This window comes from Aphis gossypii, chromosome 2 (assembly GCF_020184175.1).
Source record: "Aphis gossypii isolate Hap1 chromosome 2, ASM2018417v2, whole genome shotgun sequence".
Classification (NCBI taxonomy): Eukaryota; Metazoa; Arthropoda; class Insecta; order Hemiptera; family Aphididae; genus Aphis; species Aphis gossypii.
In genome coordinates, this window is record NC_065531.1 from 36,013,619 (window position 1) to 36,035,171 (window position 21,553).

The following is a 21,553-nucleotide window of genomic DNA, read 5'->3' on the forward strand; positions in this document are numbered from 1 at the left end:
AACACATCAACAACAGATTCTTTAGTATAACTTATTATTTCAAGAGGTGAAAACTAACTGAGTATTTTTTTACATCCATTAACTAAGATATAGTTCTGTAGTGGTACTTGTAATATATTTTCTAATTAATACAATTTCGTAATAATTTAATGTTATTATTGTTACTCTCCGTAGCAAACACCATAACATGTGCTTATACTGTGTTGTTTTTAATTGTTTGGAAAAACAAATAATCTTTAAACTTTTAGTATGTAAAAATATATATATATTTATTAATATTTTATAATTTTGATGCAGAAATTTAATTCATATATAACAGTAGAACATTTTTTTATAAAAATATTTTAGATAAACATAAGGTGTATATTATAACATTAAATGTGCATTGTGGGTTAGTTATAACTCAAATTCAACTTAGATACAATTTACAGTTTCATTTACAAATATTCATAAATCATGCTTCTACATTTTGATAACTTGAGTATGTAAATGTAAAATACTATAAAAAAATGTTTTTTAAAATATAAAAGAATATTACAAACTAACTAAAATAATGTTAGTACTTAACTCTTATAGTATTTAAAATTATAGAAAGATAGTTTATCACAATACATAGTGTTAAACATTTTTATTTCTAAATAATTTAATAACAACGAAAATTATATATAAACATTTTTATTTACAGTAGATGTCTGACATACTTAAAATATTTAACAAGAGTTAATATTTTTAATTTGTCGACATTTTATTAAAATCTCACTTAATTTAATATATTAACACTATAAAATGAATTTATTACATTTTAAGTCTATCCTAAGAAATAAAAATATTTTTTTAAATTAGAACACACATTTTTCACATTGAAAATCAAAGTATATAGCAAATACTATATGGGTTAAAGATATAGTTTTATAATTAAATATAGAACAAAATATAATTCAATACTCAAATTAAACAGTTAAATAAATACATATTGAATAATCTTAATATCTTACAAACAAATAAATATATAAATATAAACATGTAACAGCAGAGTTGAGAATACACTTCAAATTAAATTTTATCAATGTCTTTCATTAAGTTGCTTTTCAAGTTCTTCGATCTTAGATTTACGATGATGTAACATCATTTTCATCATTTTATTGTCCTTCTCAAACTTAGCAATTCTGTCAATCATACTTTTGTGGTCTGCCACCTAAAATAAATAAAATAATTATAATGTGAATACATTGTATAAAACATAAAAACTAATAATTAAAAGATGTTTTTAATCAATCTGTTAATTGTATTATGTTCACAGATTTAAAATTTTCTATATTAAAAATAAAGTTGTTTTAACTTACTATTGCGCTACTCACTAAGCTTTGTTCTTCAATAGTCTGAGTACATTGATCCACTCTAATTACATTTGTGATTTCTTTCAAACGGCGTATTTCTCTGCGCAACATGTGATTCTATAAAAATGTAAATAGAATTATATTAAACGTATAAAAAAATGTATATTTCATCAATATTGTCGAATAAAAAAAATTATTCATCTAATATCATAACAGTTAGATATTTTACATAAGAGTATAACTTAAATATTAAACATAAACACGTATAAATAATACATCTAAATAGTTTATTGAACAATTTTACCTCATCTCTTGCTCTTTTAAAGACATTTTCTAATTCATGATTCTTCTTTTTGAGATCGTCAGTATTTGTTTTGGAAAACAGTTCTAATGTGGATATTTTTGCATTCTTATCCACAATACATCTATTTAATTGTTGTATGTCTTCTTTTAATGATTTTTCCAACATTTTAGCAGTTTCTATTAAAAATTTAATTCATTGAAACAATAAAAATATAATTTTTCACCAAAGCCTAAAGTTTCCCTTACCTGATAGTTTGCTGTATTCGCTTGAGAGTTCTAAATTTTTTGTTTGGACTTCATTTAATTCAACTTTCAGTTGTTTCAGTTCTTTATCGTGTTGTATAATTAGCTGACCTTTGTCTTTTCTTAGTTCATATATGTTTTGTTCATAACCATAAATTTCTTCATTCAATTTTTTGACATCTTCATTGAAATTTTTAAATTGTTCAGCTTTGTTTTTCAAAAAATCTCTTTCTTCTGTTAATAATTCAATGTTTTGCTTCAGCTCATCTAATTGAGTCAAAAGTTCTGTTATCTTATCGTCTTTATTTTTTACCTCTTCTAACATAGATTCGCATTCATTATCTAAGTCGGCATTAGATTGTTTCAATTCTTTAATTTCTTCTTCTAAGCATTCACATTTGGACATTAATGAACAGACATTTTCATAAAGTGTCGATATTGTACTATTGCAATTCAGTATTGTTCTTAATTTATCAGTAAAACTATTTAGTTCAATTAAACTATCTTCATTATTTTTCAATTTAACTTTATAATCTTCAATTTTGTCATCTTTTATCTTTGAAGTATGATAAACACTTTCTAATTGTTTCTCTAATTCACTATTTTTTAAATTATGAGTTTCAAGTGCATGGACTAATTTTGAACATTGTGCTTCAGTTTCCTCGAGTTTTGTGGTTTGTACTATTAAATCTGTTTTCAGGTTTTCAAGTTCTGTACTCTTTACTTTTAACTCTTTTTCAAGTCTTTCAAATTTTGTTTTGTCAACTTTGGTTATTTTACTATCATCCTCTAATTCTGTTTTTTGTACAGCAAAATTATCTTCTTGCATATGTTTAATTTTTGATAAATTTAATGAATTCTCTTCAAGTAGTTGTTCGTTATTTTTTTTTATTTCTTTAAGCATTTTTTCTGTACAATACATCTGATGTTTGATATTACTTAAATCAAACTCTAGTTCATTAATTTTTTTTTCATGACACATTTTAATTTCTTCTTTTTGTAAGCTATATTTTTCAATCAATGCTTCATATTCATTTGTCTTCAATTGAAATCCTTCAAGTAAGTTTTTAATATTTTCATCTTTTTTTTCAATAATAGATTTAAGACAATCACATTCTGATTGAAGTTTTTCTATTTTATCTTCCAGACTGAAACAACAACTTTTTTGGTCTTTGTACATACTTAATGATTCATTGTATTGTTTGGTTAGATTTTCAAGTTTATTTTTCAAATCTTGAATAGACAGCTCTGAATTAGTCTTGAATACTTCAAATTCATCTGACAATAACTGATAATTCTGTTCACTTGTTTTACTCAACTGGGCCTTTAATTCTTGCAACTCATTCAGATAATTAAAAGATACATTTTCTGCTTCCAAAACTTTTTCTGTCAGTTCTTTTATTTTCAATTCTCTATTAGGGAAATTATGTTTTTGAGATTTGAGATTTTCAAGTTCAAGACTAAGTTTTTCATTATCATTTTCAACTTGTTCTTGCCATTCTTTTCCTTTTTTAATGTCTTCTTGGAACTGCTTGATTTGATCTTCATATAGTTGTTTGATCTTGTTGTGTTCATTAACTAAGTCAGTTACAATTTGTTGTTCTTTACTCATTATAAGACTGACAAACATATCCAATAACTCTGACAAATTATGATTAGTGAGAACGCCTGTAATTTTTCCAGGTTCAAGAAGATTAATTTCGTTTATAATATTCCTTTTACCATTCCGTAACTCTGAATCAATATCATAGCTATGACCAATTTGTTCTTTATTAGCCTCGTTATGTTCTTCAAGTTTGTTATATTGTATTTTAAGTTCATTCAATTCATTATTTAAATTACTTATCAATGACGTTTTTTCTTTTAAATTGTTTTCCATTGATGATATATCACTGATTAATTTTTCATTTATATTAGATAATTCAATAATTTCGTTTTGTGGTCCATTATTATTTTCTTTTAGTTCATCATTTAATAATTTAACTTGATTTAATTCTTCATTTAAATTTCTCACCAATAATGATTTTGCTTTTTGATCATTTTCCATCAATGTTATATCATTAACATATTTATTAATTTCATCAAATTGTTTTTTCACTTGGCATTGAAGTTCAACAATATCATTTTCCATATTAATTTTAGATGTTTGTAGATTGTTTATCAGATCATTTTTTTCTTTTAATACCTTATATAAATTATCAATTTCAAAGTCAATATCAATATCACGAGAATCAGATTGGAAGCTACAGGTTGGTTTCAATGTCTCATCGTGTGGCAAAATATTATCTTCAACTGACATAACTTTTGATCTAAACTGCTTTTCACTAGAGTTTCCTGATATTATAGCAGAATTGAGTTCAGTGAGTTTTAATTTAATATCATGTACATAATCAACAAGTGGATCAATAAATTTATTTCTCACATCACAATCATTTAAGCCTTTTTTATCAATTTTATTGTTCAATTTACATTTTAAATTATGTAATTCTTTTTCTACACATTCAGTATTGATGCATGCACTTTCTAATTCTCTTTGAACATTATGTAATTCAAATTTAAGGTTTTCGCAGTAATCTCCAGACTTAATTAATTCATGTTCAGCATCATTCAAGCAAGATTCTAAACGTTGTTTAACAGAATTTGCATCTTTTATTTCAATCACTAAAACATTTATAATTGAAGCCAAATCCTCACATCGTTCTTCACTAAGTTCCATTTCTTTAGTAACGTTGGCAAGTTTTTCTTGAAGCCTGTCCAAGACACATTCAAGATTTGCTTTTTCTTCTATTAATATTTTTTCATTCTCAGTTTTTTTTGACAATTCTGATTTCATTAAATCGAATTCTTCATTTAAACCTACTAAAACATTATCTTCAAAATCATTAACCCTAACTTGAAATGAATCATTTCTTGAAAACAAAAATTCAACATTTTTCTTATATTCTTCCAGTGCAATACACTTGGATTCCAAATTATCTCTAAGTATTTTTTCAGATTCTTCATTTCTTGACAATACTGATTCAAAATTTATTATTTTTTGTCGTGCTTCATCACACTCACGAGATCTTAACATATATTCTTCTTCTAGTCTATCATATTCTTGCTGTAAACTGGACTCAAGTACTTGTTTTTGCAAGTGTTCAAGCTCTGTAGATTTTAGTAGAATTTCTTCTCTCAAATTAGATTCTTGAATAGATTGATGTTCTAATAATGATTCAATATCACAAGATAAGTTAACAAATTCTGTGTATAAAATATGATAATTTGATACTTGTAATTGTACTTTATTTTCTAAATTTTTTCTTGTCATCTCATGATCTTTAGATATTTCCATAAACTTTTGGCTAATCAAATTCAAATCAGTTTGAATTGATGATTTTTCTTGAGTAACTAGTTGTAACTGATTTTGAATATCTATATAATTTTGTTCATTTTCTCTCATGTTGTTTAACATTGTTTCATTAATTTTATCATATTTCATGGTTAATTCAGAATTTACATTTTCTAATTTGGATAATAAATCTGATTTCATAGCTAAATCAGATTTGTATTGCTCTAATGAAATAACATTTGATGTTAATTCTTTCTCCATACTTTCTACCATAGTTTGAAACTTATTATTTTGGACTGTTGCACATTCTAATTCAATAGTTATAGATTTAAGTTCATCTCGTAATTCATTTTCAACTTTAATTTTTTCTTCTAGATTTACATTAAGGTCAGCGATGGTTTTATTTATTTGATCATCAGAATTTTTACATTTTGTCAAAAATTCTAAATTAGTATTTTCCAATTGTAAAATCAATTCATTTTTTTCATTAAGAGTGGATTTGATACATTTAAGTTCTAAGTTCAGTTCTTCTATTACAGACATATATGATATGTTATTTATGTTTAAAATGTTAATTACTGATTTTACTTCATCAACTTTAATAATAGCATCATCTAATTCTACTGTAACAACCTGCAATTCATTATTCAATGTTTTTTCATTGTTTGATTTCTTTTCCAATTCTGATTTAAGTTTTGTGATAATTTCATCAAGTTCAGAAATTCTATCTGAATCATTACTCATTAATTCTTCAGATTTATTATTTTTTAATTGATCAACAAGTTTAATTTTTTCTTCCAGTTCATGATTTAGTCTTTCGATAATACTAACATCAGAATTTGTATTAATTTTCATTTCTTCAATTTTCAATTGTAAAACATTTATTTGTGAAGTTGCATTTTCTAATTCTTTGGTTTTTATCAGTAGCTCATTATAAATATCACTTTCAGAATTATTGTCATTATATAATTTGGCAGTAAGATTAGAATTTACAAAGTTAAGCTGACTAATTTCTTCTGGTTTCTTGTTTTGGGCAAGTTCAAATTTAGAATTTTCTATTTCAATGCGTTTTAGCTTTTCATCAAGTTCAAGTTTCACAAAATTTAATGAAGTCTTTAATTTATCTATTTCAGAATCATTTAGTTCAAGCTTAATATTAATTTCTTTTAATTTTTTTAGTGCATCTTGCAATCCATTTGCATTTATAACCAATTTGTCTTGTAATTGTTTTTCAATTTCTTCTTTTTCTTCAATGCAATTAGTATTTGATTTAAAATATTTCTCTAAATCACTATATTTAGATAATAACTCCACATTATTTTTTTCAAGAGTGACTATCATATTCGATTTATCTTCAAGATTTGATTTAACAGTTTGAAGTTCAGTTCTTAACTGATTCAAAACAATATTAGAATTGGTACTAATTTCATTACCTTTTAATAGCAATTGAATTTCATCTAATTTACTATAGTCATAGTTTGATTTGTCAGATTTGACATACAGATTGTCATTAATGTAATTTCCAACTTTAGTTTGGTTTTCAATAAACATTTGAAGATTTGCATTCAGTCCATTTAATTCTTCAATTTGTACATGTAATTCAATTTTAAGGGCACTGCTGATAGCAAGTTCTTCTTGAAGATCAATAATCTTCAAATGATTAGTCTTTACTTTTTCAATAATATCAATACATTCAAATGTTAATTTATTGAATGCTTGAATACTAGACTTCAAGAATATATTTTCTTCTATAGTTTCTGAAAGTTGCTTCTTAAATTTCTCCATTTCCATACTTGATTCAACTTCCATAACAGAAATACTTTGAAGTATACAATCAAGATTATCAAATACAAATGATTTTATTTCATTAAGTTTTGCATTCGATGAAGACAATTCTTCTTTTAGAATTAAATTCTCATTTGACAGTATATCAACTTTGTTAGCGTTTTCTTCAAAATGTGTAACTGCAAAATCAATTAAACTTTTTGTGTCAGAATTGTCAACATTTATCTCAGAACTACCACTGAAATCTTTGATGGTCAACTTAATATTTTCTTCAATTGAATTAAGTTTTACACTCAATTCATTATTTTCTTGTTTTATGTTTTCCATCTGAATATTAAATTCATTTGTAATTAATTTCAAATTGTTGTTTTCATCAATTAAACTTTGGTTTTCTTGTTGTAAATGTTCAACTGTACTATGAATATGTTCTAATAATTGATCCAGTTCCAATATTTCACATTTTCTAAGAGTAAAATACCCTTTATCAGCTAAAAATTTTATAGCACACGGTACAGATTTAACTTCAGCAGCATCATTCTTAAGCAGAGATAATTCATTCAAAAGTGAAGATTGTTTAGACATTTCTAGATTGAGTTGTTGGTCTTTATTTAACAATTGTAATTTTAAACTATCTATCTCATTAATATATGTATTATTCAATTGATGCATTTCTTTAATTTTCATTTCAAGTCTTTTAATTTCTTCTTGTTTTTCTGCCATAAAGTTATCACTTGATATAGTTTTTTTAAATTGATCTTCTTTTAATTTTAACTCTTCTCTTGTTTCCTGCATCAAAAAAATATAAATAACATAAAAAATTATTAAATTAATACTCTTGTTAGTCTTTTAATGTATTAACCTGAATTGTAGCTAAAAGTTCTGTTTCTCGTTTATCATGCATATTTTTTTGTACTTCCATAATAACTTCAATATCACGTTTTTCATTTTCAACTACTTGAATTGAGTATTTAAGTTTTTCAATCATTTTTTCCGATTCACTTTTTTCAGATTGAAGATTATCAACTTGTTTTCTTAAATTAGTCAATTCTTTTAATTGCTCATTCTGTAACAGGAAAAAATTATTAAATTATATGAAATTGGTAATGAATATTCAAATGGATATAGGTAATCCATAAAAAAATTTTGGTTACTCACATTATTATAAAACATTTGTTTCTCAAGAGTTGTGAATTCTCTTAATTCATTGTTTTCTTTCATACTCATTTCAAACATATTTTTGTAATTATTTACACGTTCTCTTAAAACTTTTTTAGGGGTTTCACAAACACTGAATGGAATGTTGGAAGGTCTGAATAACAAAATATTTTCATTAGCAATATGTATTGTGGCACCAAATTAGAATGAATATTGGTATCTAACAGTACACCATAAAATAATTAAAATAAAAAAAAAAATGAATGGAGTTAAAATACATCGAGTAGGTCATTAATATGGATGTGCTAAATTTGAATTATATATGTAATTGTAAACGAAAATAGATTCTGAGCAGAAACTATTTATATCACTAAATATATTTCATGATATTTTTTTTTTTTTTGAAATAGCTATTTTTTAATTATACAATCAGTTAATTTATTTAGACAGTAAGTATAAGTATCATAATAAACAATAAATAATTATCAATTATAGAAAAAGCTGTAATATATTATAGATATTAAAGTAATTTATTATAATTTTGGTACTTTGTTAAATTTATCTGAATTTTCGCAAAAATATTGCATTTATTAAATTATCAGTATTTAACTATTATAATAATATATATTTATACCATATTATATCAACTTACTATATAACTCAAAATAGCATTAAAATTCATGATAATATAACAACATAAGTAATTTTGTCTAAAATTGAACTTAAATCTTTAAGAATTTCAAACAAAAATAGTTGAAAATGGTTCAACAATAAAGCTACAGGTTTACATTACATTGTACAAAAAAACCTAACCATAACCTAACCTTACCATTTGTATAAAGGAACGTTTACCTTGCAGCGTCCAGACGCTGTACTATAAACCTATGTATTTTGAATGTGACGCGGCGTCTGGCAACAGCACTGCAGTGGCGTAGTTATGATTTTGTTTTGGGGAGGGATATATAATTTATTGGTTAAACATAAAGTGGGGGGGCTCAATAAGTCAATGATTTAAACATTAAAAAAAAAGGCTCTGGGGAGGGATCTATCCCCATATTCCCCCCGCCCCCCATAACTACGCCACTGCAGCACTGGTCTCGAACCAGTGTAGAGCGTCCAGACACGGCGACCAAACCCTGCAAGGTTAGGAAAACGTACCTTAATACAAAATATTAGCATTTCATCATTAGGTAAAGTTGCTCACATTTATATCATGGATCATTCATGGTTTTTTGAGATGTTCAGTATACTTCATTTATTTATTTTATAATCAAAATTTCTATTGATGTATTTAGATTTCAGACATAAATTATTTTAATATCATATATCACAATAACTATAATCCAAGGCCAAGTAAGGTTAATTAGCTAATATTAAAATATTATAAAGACTTACGGAGAAAAATGATGTTCAGTATTTTCGTTATTAATGGATTCAGTAACAGATGAGCGATCTTCATCTCTAATTAAATCCCATTCAAATGACTCTAATGGTGTCTTAAATTCTAAAAAAAAGTAAAATAATAATATCAGGCATTAGTATTAGAAGTATAATAATACAGGTATTGAGGATTAGAATATACATAATTATAAACCTTTATTTAGATTTCCAAAGTTAGATGGTACACTAGGTCTATGCATATTGACATCTTCTTCAATAGTTTCAAGAATACTATTTGAAGAAAATGTATTATCAAGTTTTCCTCCCCATGTTCTTCTTCGATGATACCCTTTCTAAAGCAAAACAAGTCTAATGAATCATTACAAAAAAAAATCAAGACTTTATTTTTACTTTATTTGAAGGTTGATCTATGTGAGCAGATGTTATCATATTATTTTGCAAACGCATAATACGTTCTTTTAATTCTTCATTAGTTCGTTTTTCTTCTTGATACTTGTATTTAATTTCATTAACTTCTTCATTTTCAAATTGATTTTGTTTTATACCTTCCAATTCTTTGTTCAATTTAGAGAGTTGAACCCTATAACGTTTTAAAAGTGTTTCGTCTGTGACATTTTCATTTACTTTAGCAGTATTTTTAATTTTTTTGGCACGTGACGCAAAACTAATAAAATAAAAAAAAAAACATAAGTTTAGATTCAAAATTTAAGAATTTAAATAAATTTCTCATGAGTACCTCAATGTATTAGATGTTTGATCTTCAACTGCTAAGGTTACTGTACAGATAATTGCAGTTAAAGAATTTCCACCAAGAGATGTTTGTAATATTCTTGTAAGTTTACTATCACGAAAGTTGATATGTTGTGAACTACAAAATATAAATTAAAATTACATAAATCAATCATACCATTAGTTATACAAACATTTTTTATATTCATACCATAGTAAAATTAGACTATATAAAATAAAATAATACTCTAGAAAAGATTAAAATAATTTACCTATCAGGACATTCACTAAGTTGTTGAATTACAAGACCAAGGGTTGTTAGAGAACTATTAATCTTACAACCTTCTTTAAATCGTTCCAAAGATGACTGAGTTTGACTACTGCGTTCTGAACCAGCCAAGTCAACTAAATTAATCACAGATTGTTGGTATGCCCCATCACAATCATCATCTATGTTACGACTTTCTAGAATCTAAAAACATATTAAAATATAACGATAAAAATTAAACTAATTGAAATAAACTACAAGAATTTCACATACAAGATAAATATAGAAGACATTATATCAATATGTGTTTTCTCTAACTTACTAACAAAATTAAAGCAAATTTTTATTCAGCGCAATCCATTTAACATTTTATGCTGTTAGCTTTAATATTAGTCAATTTACCTATTATCAAACTTAAAGGTAAGAACACTATCTAAAGCATCATGTAGACTCATATTGATATTTAAATTTTAAAATGATTTATGATCATTTTAGATATACCATTTTCATAGCTATAACTCACTTAAAAATTAAAATATCAATAAAACTGGATCATAAAAAATGATAGTATGTAAATTGACTGTAATATTAAAGCTAACAGCATAAAATGGATTCTATTAAATACAAATTTACTATGATGTACATTAATAAAATGGGGACAACAACACACAGTGATGGTTTGACAATTACATTTGACCGGGGCAAGCCAAAATACACCACCTACTCACCACAGCACAAATTTTATATTTTACTAAATAAAAAATAAGTTTGACTAAGTTAATACTTATACTTAAATATTATAATGTATCAATATATATTATTTACTCATAATACAGATTAAAAAAATATTAAAATATCTCAGGATAAATAATAAGTTAGGTACCTATAGCTATTTCAAACAATTTCAATATTATTAATGATGACCACTCAACTACCCACCCTAAATTTTGATCGGGGCTTAAAGCTTAGGGTCTTATACATGTTCAAACTGCCTCTGACAAATTGTGTGTTTACAACGTCTTTTTAAGACTAATAGAAATGTATATTTTAAAGTGTTTTTTTAATTAGTTAAAAATACTTACAATGCGAAATATTGTATGGGATCTTGATGATCTTTCATTCATATCTGTTTCTCCAATACTACGGTTTTTCTCACCTATTCTCATAAGATCAATAACCTGAAAATACATCATACAAATTTTAAAGTAATAAAATAATAAGCAACCTAATATGATTATATAGTTATACCATTTGTGCATTTTGACAAACTATAGCCTTTAATGGTGTAATATGTAAGCCATCTTTCTGAATTTCAATTTTTTTTGTTTGATTTTTGTTATTTTTTTTTTCCAGCAAATCTATTACTTTTTCATTGTAAATTTCTAAATAACAAGCTCTGTAAATAAGTATATTTTATTTAAAAATAATATCAAACTTTTATTAAATAAAAATTAAAAATTATATAGGTACAATATACCTTAATAAATATTCTCTGCTAGTAGAATTATTCATAGCGTTGAACATATAATTAATAGCTAATGGAATGATTCCAGGGTTGGTCTGATCACCAGACATAGTGAATGTTTTACCAGAACCAGTTTGACCATAGGCAAATACTGTACCATTAAACCCTTGCACGCCTCTGTCAATAATTGGTCTGACAATCTCGTCAAACACGTCATAGTTTGTTGATTTATCGCAAAATACTTTATCTAAATTTGACAAAATATAAGCATAATATAATATAATAATAAATGATACAAGTAGGAACCTACAATATTATTATTTAAATTACCTATTGTAAGTCTAAAAAAACTTATTTCAATAATATTTAAAACAGAAACACATTAAATAATTATTTCAGTAATAGTAAGTACTCTAAATAGATTTTGAAATAAGTATCCTTATGTATCATGTATCTCTGATATTTCTGGTTATGATTTTTTTTAATTATTATTTGCTGAAGATGAATATTCAATTGATAATCACTACATAGTTAGGTACCCGTTAATTTGTATACCACATTTGTAGAAATAAGTTAACTGACTTAATGTTTAAACACAAATTCTACACAAGTAGGTAGAATACTAAAGCATCTTAAAACACCGGTTACAAAAAATGTATAACATGTCCTAACAGCATGAGTGAATACAAATGGGTAGATAATATTGTTTACTGACCAAAATAAGATTCTAGCAGTATCAAAAAAGGTATGTATACTAAAACTACTTTATTTTTAATTGACTCTAATCAAAAGGCACATTTTAACTAAGCATCTTTTATTTTTATGTTTCAATAAAATGTTTGGTATTTCAATCTATTTTTATTTTTCAGGTCAAAAGATAGGAATGTCTTTTTAGATCACCTCCAAAAAATGTACTGTAACGAGTAAAAGCTAAAAAAAAACTCATTCTTTATAGTTTGACTTCAACAGTTATATTATCATACTGTAAGCAACTATTCAACAGTTAAAAGGATTAAATTAAACATTTTACCGAAAAAAAATTGTTCTCCGTTCTTCTTTTTAGTTATTTGATCAATGTGAATAACGCTGTCGGATTCTATTTTCCAGTAAACTTTATCGTCCAACTGTTCCCTGTAGTTTAAAGGACGGACCTTTATGGCCACTTTAATGTTGCAACTATCCATACTATTTTGACGTTATTAGTACACACCGTCGATTTACATTCAACAGCTTCACTTATTATCAAAAATAAAATTAAAAAACTACTATAAAAACGTTGAAAAGTTCAAATACAATAACATCACTGAACTCAAAACCAGACACGACGAATTACCGATAGTCTATTAACACACACCACCGTAACTCTTCCAGTTTCTGAAGTGAAACCGTTAACTTAGTAACGATAATTTTACTGAGACTCTGTCTCTTTGAGAAGTCACTAGTCCATACTTCTGTAGTCAACTAGTCTAGTAGTCTGTACTCTGTAGTCTGTAGTCTGTAGTCTGTTATTTGTTTTGTCTGAACATTTTTCCGTTGAACCAGTTCAGTTCAAACACTATCAGTGTTACCAATCCGTCACGTGAGTATGTTTATGCCGTATCAGAAATTAAAAGTTAAAACCAAACAAACTAAAATGTATTACTATTTTTTATTTTTGTAAGCTGATAATTCATATTAAACCATAGACATAATAATATAAAAATTATATAATGATATTTAACATTATTATGTCTATGTATTCAATATTTAAAATTGTACAATTTATTGTTCATTATTCTGTTATAACTTATAAAAATATTTATTTAATGGGTTAAAATTCTTGAAAATGTAAAATTATACCCAACATAAGTTGTTCTTATATCTGTATAAAAATATAAAAAATACACATTGGTAACTTCAATGTTTGCCCCTGTGAAGAAAATGTTTGTGACGCCACTGGCCCTATATAATAATGACGCATTCGATATTTCGGTGCCTAATGTAAAGCAGAGTGGTACACAGTTACTTACCTATTTTTTTTTTTTAGATTTTATGGTTTAGTATAAATTACTGAAGGCTGGGACTATACACAGCGTATAATGTGATTTCCGCCGCGTTTCGAACGCTGCGTATTCCACGGCGTTGTCCGTTGAATTAAAAATGCATTGGTCTAATGGTTTATATTGGAGTAGCTATACACAACAGACGTAATACGCCGCGTTTTTATAACTTCAGCGGCGTTCGCCGGCTAAAAAAAACGTAGTCCAATTTAAGCAAGCCTGGATTAAGGATCGATTGGACCACAGAACACCATCAACTTAGTGAGCCCTCTTTCAACTTTAACTTCAAATAAAATTATTACTACATTTTGTAGTTTTATACAAAACAAAAAAAAGGATAAATTAATAGTTAAATAATAATTTTTTATACACGTATTATATATACATATATATATATATATATAGGTCCATATATAACACTATTTGTTAAAAAGAATAATTTTAATTGTTTTCTTTGCTTTTTCTTTTGCAAGTTGTTGAATAGTTTCATTGCAATCGATCAATTTTAAAATATCATTTTCCGAATATAATATCATTAACAATGTTAAATTTACCTATTTTACTCAATAAAATAATTTTTTAAAACTATTTAAACGCATTAAAAACATATTATATTTTACAAATAAATATGGGCCCCGAGGTCGTGCGCCCGTGCCCCTACTTTCCCCCCCCCCCCTTAATGGTTTAATCCGGGCTTGGATTTCAGTTTTCCACTGCAGATAAAAAAGCGATGTATTACATTCGAAGTGTATAACTACTCTGATATGAAACATTTATTTATTTTTTTTTTATTTTTTTTTGGCCATGAGACGTTACACATTAGAGTTTTATAAAAGGTCACGGCACCATTTCCTTTTAAATCTGCGGTTAGGATTTCCTGAGATTTGGAAGAATAAGGATGGAAAGGTCTCTTATGAGAGGGTTAGGATGAGGAAAATAAAACAACGCATTTTTTAATTCGACGGAAGACGCCGCGAAATACACCGTGTGTAGCTTCAACTTACGTAGAAAATTATATTAAATTTTAAAAACTAGGATTTAAAAAGAAAAATGTTTATGAATTTCTAACTACAAAAAGTTTGCTATTTTTAGTAATTGACAAACTTCATCAAATTTCAAATGCATATGAAAAACTTGTGTCTGTTAACTGTTTTTATACAAATGTTAGAACAACTCGTGTGGGATTTTGTATTAAATTTTCAAGAATTTTTACCTAATGAATAATGTTTTATCAACATTTATACAAAAAATAAATAAGAGCAATATTGTAATTAAGTCATGATTGCAGATATTAGTATATTATATAGTCCTAGGTACTCTTAGTCTGAAAAAAATATACTTTGCGTTAATCCAATCTATATTAATGTATGGTCTGATTGTATGGGGATCAGCTTTAAGCTTATAACAATATAACAATGTATTACTGTATTAGAACCATTAAGAACAACATAAAAAATGCTAATATAAGGGTCCTAGCGAAAAATTATTATATTACTCAAAATTGCAATACTAATGATTTATTTATTCATCATTGAATTTAAAATATTAACATTAGAGTAATATTGTATAAAAAATTATCAATCATTAAAGTGTTCACGAATTAAACTGATTATGAATACCATAATGGCATAATATGGTATTAACCAACTACCTATAAACGTTAAAAACATTTATTATATTTAATATAAATAAATTTAAATTAGCTATTAAAATTCTGTACATGCGATCGTTTGACTAGTGTCTCATTATTATTGTAGATTTTTTATTTTTGTGTTTTGCAAGTTTTGTCACATATTATATTATCAATAAGTTATTACGTTTTATTATGTAGAAAAATTAAATTGAGCTATTTTTATTAATTGTGTTAAAATGTAAATGATTAATGATTATAAGACTTAACTAAACTTAAAGACTCCCTACTTCCGACACAACTTGCTATAGGTATCAGCTTAATATATAAATATGTAAATTATAACATGAATGTAGTATATTGTAAGTTGAAATAAATAAATAATAATAATAATAATAATAATAGTACATGCAACATGCCATGATAATAATTCCTAAAGTCCAACCCATAAATTAAGAGAAATAAGCCCAAAGTGGATTTGGTATGAAATATTCTCAAACATCTAAACTGTAAAGCAAACTGTTGGATTGTATGCGTGATATTTAACACTATGTTGTGGTTAAAGAAGACGTCCACGGTCCACTGAATAAGTCTTACTAGAGTTAAGACCGTCTATGATCTTTAAGGCCGTAACTGGAAATTAATTTCGGGGAAGATGGGGGGGGGGGGTTAAGCTAAAAAAAATTGTGTTCTAATTGTATAATATTTTATACGTAATTTAATATACCATAAAATTCATTTCAAAATTTCGGGGGGGTTGAACCCCCGATACCCCCCCAGGTACGGTCTTGATGGTCTTACTATAAATAAAGGTCATCAATTATAAAACACGATGAATATTAAATATTAACAATATAATTGTTCCGAGTAATGAGTATTGGTTAAATTGAAGGTACATTCACTATATAGTATAATTAAAAATATCAAAACAGTTTTGAATTGATTATTTGATTGTGTATACTGTATAGGATCCTTACGGTCCAACGCATAACTTGTTAAATTTTACGTATAGACGAACTCAGGACCTGATCGTAAATTTTTTTTTATATTTTAATTTTGAAGCAAGTAACCTATAATTATTATAAAATATATACGATTTTATTTATGCGTTATTTTAAATGGAGAAAGGGGATACCGGTTAAGTGATAACACAATGTCATAATATTATGAGTGCGACGTTAAAACCCTCATCTATTTATACTCATCTATTCTGTAGTACAACACTTTTATTATGATTATCACTGAACGATATTATATTTTCATAAAATTTGGATAATGGAAATTACTAATTTATTTATAGTTGGTAAATAGTAATAATTCAACATTTTAACATTCTTATTGTAATTTTTTTTTAAATAAAATAGTTGTCTCATACTCTCATTGTCTGACATAGTACCATACTACCTTACTATACTTAGAACTTAGGATTTAATACTACTTATTTACAGGCGTATACATACGGGTCACAGACGATAAACACTGAAATACACCTACATCCTACGGCAAAATACCGAGATACCGAATGAGTACTGACTACACTCGTGACCACGATTTAAGATAGATATACTATCTTAAATCGTGCTCGTGACCAATGTGAAGTGTTAGCCATCAGTCATCACAGTCCTCCACAGTATTTTGGCGCTCGGCAGTCAGATCTATGAATTCAGATTTTAGTACTTCCGATTTGTTTATTTCTTAGTCAATAGTGTGCTTACTGCTGAATATTTAGTGATCTACTATTAATTATTATTTATTACTTTCCTTTAATGTAAATAGTCTAAAAATTCGATTCTTGAAATATATTAAAATCCATTAAGAAATTGTAAATATCTAGTTTCTGTTACTAAATAGATAGGTAAATCACATTTTTTATTTAAAAATATTGTACAAATATATTTTTGCATTTACTAATAATATGCTACATTGTCAATTTTGTTTTTAGTTTTTGCCGACAAAGTATTAGAAATGAAAAATAAGATTTCAACTTTTTTAACAGAGCTTCCTGGCTCTGCTATTCAAAAACAAAAAAATAAAAAGAAAAGAAAAGAAATTTATTCAGATCCAAATGAAGGTAAGGTTTTAGAAATAGGTTGTTGAGAAAGTGTCTTAAGTAAAATCATTGATTAAATACTACATTAAATTAAAAATTATTTGTATTAACAGCAGACATTTTCTAGTTAACTGTTAAAAAATAAATAAGTTAAGAGATTTTTCAATCACAATATTTGTAAATTAATTATTATTTCCTTAAAAGGACACCACATCTGCATGTGTGATCTCTTATATGTGTACAACAGTAAATATATGCTTTGTGTTTCCACTGAATTAATTTAAATTATTAGCTTTAGATATGAATATTATTTGTGTTAGTGTGTCCTGTAGTTTTTTTAGTTATTTAAGTTATTTTAATTTTTAAGCGAGATAAACATTTTTAAACTTCAATATTTTCAATATAATTTATATTTCATTATTTATTATTAATTATTAATAAAAGCAGTGTAAAACGGATATTGTTTTTACCCTTTGGTTTGGTAATTGGTCAATTTATCATATATTCTAAAGTTGATCAGATAAAACTAGTTTGGTTAAACACAAATTTAACACCTATATTATACATTTATAAGATTGAGATAATTCATGCACGTATGCTGTCTAGATTAATGTGTTTTATTTACTCAATTATTTAGATAAAATATTATTAAAGAAGAGAAAGTATTTAGCCACTGATGTTAAACCCCATGTTGTTACAACTATTTCACAAGTTCCTGCAATAAATAACAAAGTTATAAAGAAAAAGGAAAAACGATTGCAACCAGCTTCTACCCATTCACACTGTATTGAAGGTAAAATTAGGTTATAGATAATTCGTTATTTTATTAATTGTATATTTATTGATATTTTGGTACTTTCTTGTTGTATGAGATTACGTCTATTATTGTATTTACCACTTAAGAATACCTTTGTTGTTGCGACTACCACAATATATTTACGATATTCATGCTGCGTACCAGTGTTGCATTTTACTATTATTTATCGACTATCATTACCTATGTCCTATATCATGGGCAGCCAAACAGTTGATCGCGGACAATTTCAAAGTTGATCATGTTAAAATTTATTTTAAGTGCATATTAATATAACCTTTATGCAAGTATGTTTCTTAATAATTATAGTTATTCAATAATATAAAAAATATTCTATGAAAGTCGATACTCTAAGGTTACTAAGTAGTTTGTGATCAAAAAAAGTTTGACCACCCCTGATCTGTATTATTAATTCTTGTAATGTTGTGTTTCTTTTATAATTTTTTATTACATGTGCTTGATAATTAATTAAGATATGCTTGATACTTCATACAGAGCATAACTACACACTACTATTCTCTTATTAATTATTATAATAGCTTTAAATGGTCATAAATATTAAAGTATTAATAGGCTGTCATTGAATTTAAATGAATTTAATTTCAGTTTTTAAATTCAAATTGTCTTCTTAAATTTAATTTTATTAAAATCCCAAGAAATTATGATTATAAGGGTATAATTATTTATGAACAACAATTTAACTTAATTATGTATATCATGCTAAAATACTTATAGTAATACCTTTGTTTCAGACATAGTTGGTAAGGATTTGAAAGAGGAACCCCCTAATACTGCTGGCACTGTCATCTCTGAAATTGAAAAGTTTGCTGGTAAATTTGTTGTATAAAAAATAATTATTTTATTCTTATTATATTTTTTGTAATTTGTTTGGTTGATTACAAAGTAGTACCAAATTCATTGCCCAGTTATCGTACATTATTTTCATCGTTGAAGTCTAAATTTAATTCACCTTTACCACAACTGTTAAAGCAAAGGTCAACTTCAACACCAATTGCTGGCTCAGAGCGGCAAAAATTGCATTTTGATCTGGAACCTCGTAAGAAAGACATTAATATTATTATAATATGTAATAACAACATTTTTAAATAAATTATTTTTATTATGCATCAGTTACGCCAATAAAAGAATTGATTCCGTCATCACTATCTAAACAAACCAACTTAGGTAACTTGCTTATATTTTATATAAATTAAACATTGTTATTAATTTAATGTTTTTATCCACAGAATGTGGGTTGATATCAGAACTACCATTTCAGCCTATCACCTTAGTTCCCAAGGATAAATATAAGTCTTTGCTGACTTCTGAAAAATTGAAATTGGGCATTTTGAGCAAAGTATTTATGTTTTGTAGTTAATTTTAATCTAACAACTTATTATATGACATTTACTTTTCAGATTCCAAAGTTTTGTCCATTTTGTGATTATGTGTGTGAAAGAATGATTTATCACCATATTGAAACAAATCATAAAGATCAACTCAAACTGCCTATTCCAACCTCTCTTGACGCAATCAATAAAATAATATCAAACTTTACAAAAAACAGAAAGGTATTGGTGCCACTACAACGTATAGTTGATATAATGGGCAACTATTGGTTTAACCCAGAAACAAGAAAGATTGGTAACATGTTAGTGTGCATTTGTATAAAATATAAAATAATACAGTTTTTATCCATTTTAAAACTATATAAGATCGATTTATTCATTTTATGTTTTAGTTTGTGTAATCTTGGCCAGATTACAGCATATGGTGGGTCATGGGAGTTAGATCATGTCTCTGATGTCCCCAATCCATTTGAGCAGTACATCATTAAATCTAATCAACATTCAGAGTAAAAAGTTTGACAACTGGTTATTTCCAATATTTTTAAGTAATTAAGTTGATTTGTTATTTTTATTATTACAACAGATAGATAAATTATTTTAATTTAATTTTAAATACTAATTATACTCATACATGTTTAAAATTGTATATTCAGTTTATTTTGTTACAAATTTTTTATTGAACATTAAAATTTTATAATAAAAAAATAATTATTATGCAATGAAGTAAATAAAGCAGAAGTTTATGGTTATATATCAATTATTTTAAAAGTTCACTATTTTTTTAGTTTAATTTTATTAATTGCCAATTGGTAGTAATGATGTAGTATTGATAAGAATATTATGTACAAAAGAAATAATAAAAAAGTCCTCAGTAAACAGTGTACTTAATGTTCAGTAGTATTTTAATTATATATTTATATGGCTTAAAAAAATATATATTTTATATCATTTTTGTATATTTTCTTTTCATAGTAAAAATAAATATGTTATTAATGTTCCTACTTATTCTAAGTTTGCCTGGACAAAGATTGTTTTGTATTTTATATTTTAAAAAATTATTCTTATTTTAACTGTGAATGATAAGACTTGTAGACTGGTTATCATAGATCAAATATCTGTTTAAATTCTCAAAAAATAAATATTGTTGTTCAATTGTATTTAATTGTTAATAAAATTGTATGGTCGTTATAAAAAACTTCATAACGACTATTACAAATAAAGCTAGTTTTGCTTAGGCCTTAAAATGTAGTTATTAAAACCCTTTATGTCATTGTACAAAGTTTCCACTATATATAAATTATTTTTAGTTCAAATCTTAAAAAAAAAAACCGTAACAACTGAACTTTTCTAAATGCTTTTAACATAGATAAATGTATGGTAAGTTGATAAGTTAATTTTTTTGTTTTCTTATAGACATTGTGTATGGATTTTCCTCACAGCACTAATCTTCCACAAAAGTATCCATTAACATTTTAATATTTAGAATTGCTTGGACAATATTCAATAGGTTGCATACTGCCTTGATTTTGGTTTTTATTCATGAACAAGGATCTCTTTTCTCAAATTTTAAATTACATAAAAATTATCATGTATCTTATAACTGCCTATTATTTTTGTTACACAGCTTATTCAGTTGTTTTTTTAACATTGATTG

General features: G+C 25.9%; 2 protein-coding genes across 9 annotated transcripts; one reads left to right on the forward strand and one right to left on the reverse strand.

Moving 5' to 3' along the window:
- Positions 1-275: 275 nt before the first annotated feature.
- Positions 276-13,527, reverse strand: LOC114126732 (uncharacterized). 3 transcript variants are annotated; one of them, XM_027990750.2, is made up of 15 exons: positions 13,048-13,527; positions 12,030-12,264; positions 11,801-11,948; positions 11,635-11,730; positions 10,557-10,756; positions 10,292-10,423; positions 9,946-10,219; positions 9,749-9,887; positions 9,550-9,658; positions 8,155-8,308; positions 7,859-8,062; positions 1,887-7,785; positions 1,642-1,817; positions 1,359-1,454; positions 276-1,195 (listed from the first exon to the last, which is right to left on the reverse strand). In XM_027990750.2, the coding sequence occupies exons 1-15, from the start codon at positions 13,199-13,201 to the stop codon at positions 1,064-1,066; spliced, it is 8,148 nt and encodes a 2,715-aa protein (XP_027846551.2). In that variant the 5' UTR covers positions 13,202-13,527; the 3' UTR covers positions 276-1,063. The 3 variants fall into 3 exon arrangements, with proteins under 3 accessions (XP_027846551.2, XP_027846541.2, XP_050055513.1); XM_027990740.2 differs by having other exon boundaries at positions 277-1,195; positions 1,344-1,454; positions 13,048-13,526; XM_050199556.1 differs by lacking the exons at positions 10,292-10,423; positions 10,557-10,756; positions 11,635-11,730; ... (1 more) ...; positions 12,030-12,264; positions 13,048-13,527 and having other exon boundaries at positions 277-1,195; positions 1,344-1,454; positions 9,749-9,903; positions 9,946-10,074.
- A 3,351-nt stretch (positions 13,528-16,878) lies between these two features.
- LOC114127356 (uncharacterized) lies at positions 16,879-20,855 on the forward strand. 6 transcript variants are annotated; one of them, XM_050199558.1, is made up of 10 exons: positions 16,879-16,989; positions 17,135-17,359; positions 17,629-17,757; positions 18,374-18,529; positions 19,303-19,380; positions 19,455-19,607; positions 19,682-19,735; positions 19,798-19,907; positions 19,969-20,201; positions 20,292-20,855. In XM_050199558.1, exons 2-10 carry the CDS (start codon positions 17,344-17,346, stop codon positions 20,407-20,409), a joined length of 1,047 nt encoding a protein of 348 aa, XP_050055515.1. In that variant the 5' UTR covers positions 16,879-16,989; positions 17,135-17,343; the 3' UTR covers positions 20,410-20,855. The 6 variants fall into 6 exon arrangements, with proteins under 6 accessions (XP_050055515.1, XP_050055514.1, XP_050055516.1 ...); XM_050199557.1 differs by lacking the exon at positions 16,879-16,989 and having other exon boundaries at positions 16,996-17,359; XM_050199559.1 differs by lacking the exon at positions 16,879-16,989 and having other exon boundaries at positions 16,996-17,359; positions 19,458-19,607.
- Positions 20,856-21,553: the final 698 nt, after the last annotated feature.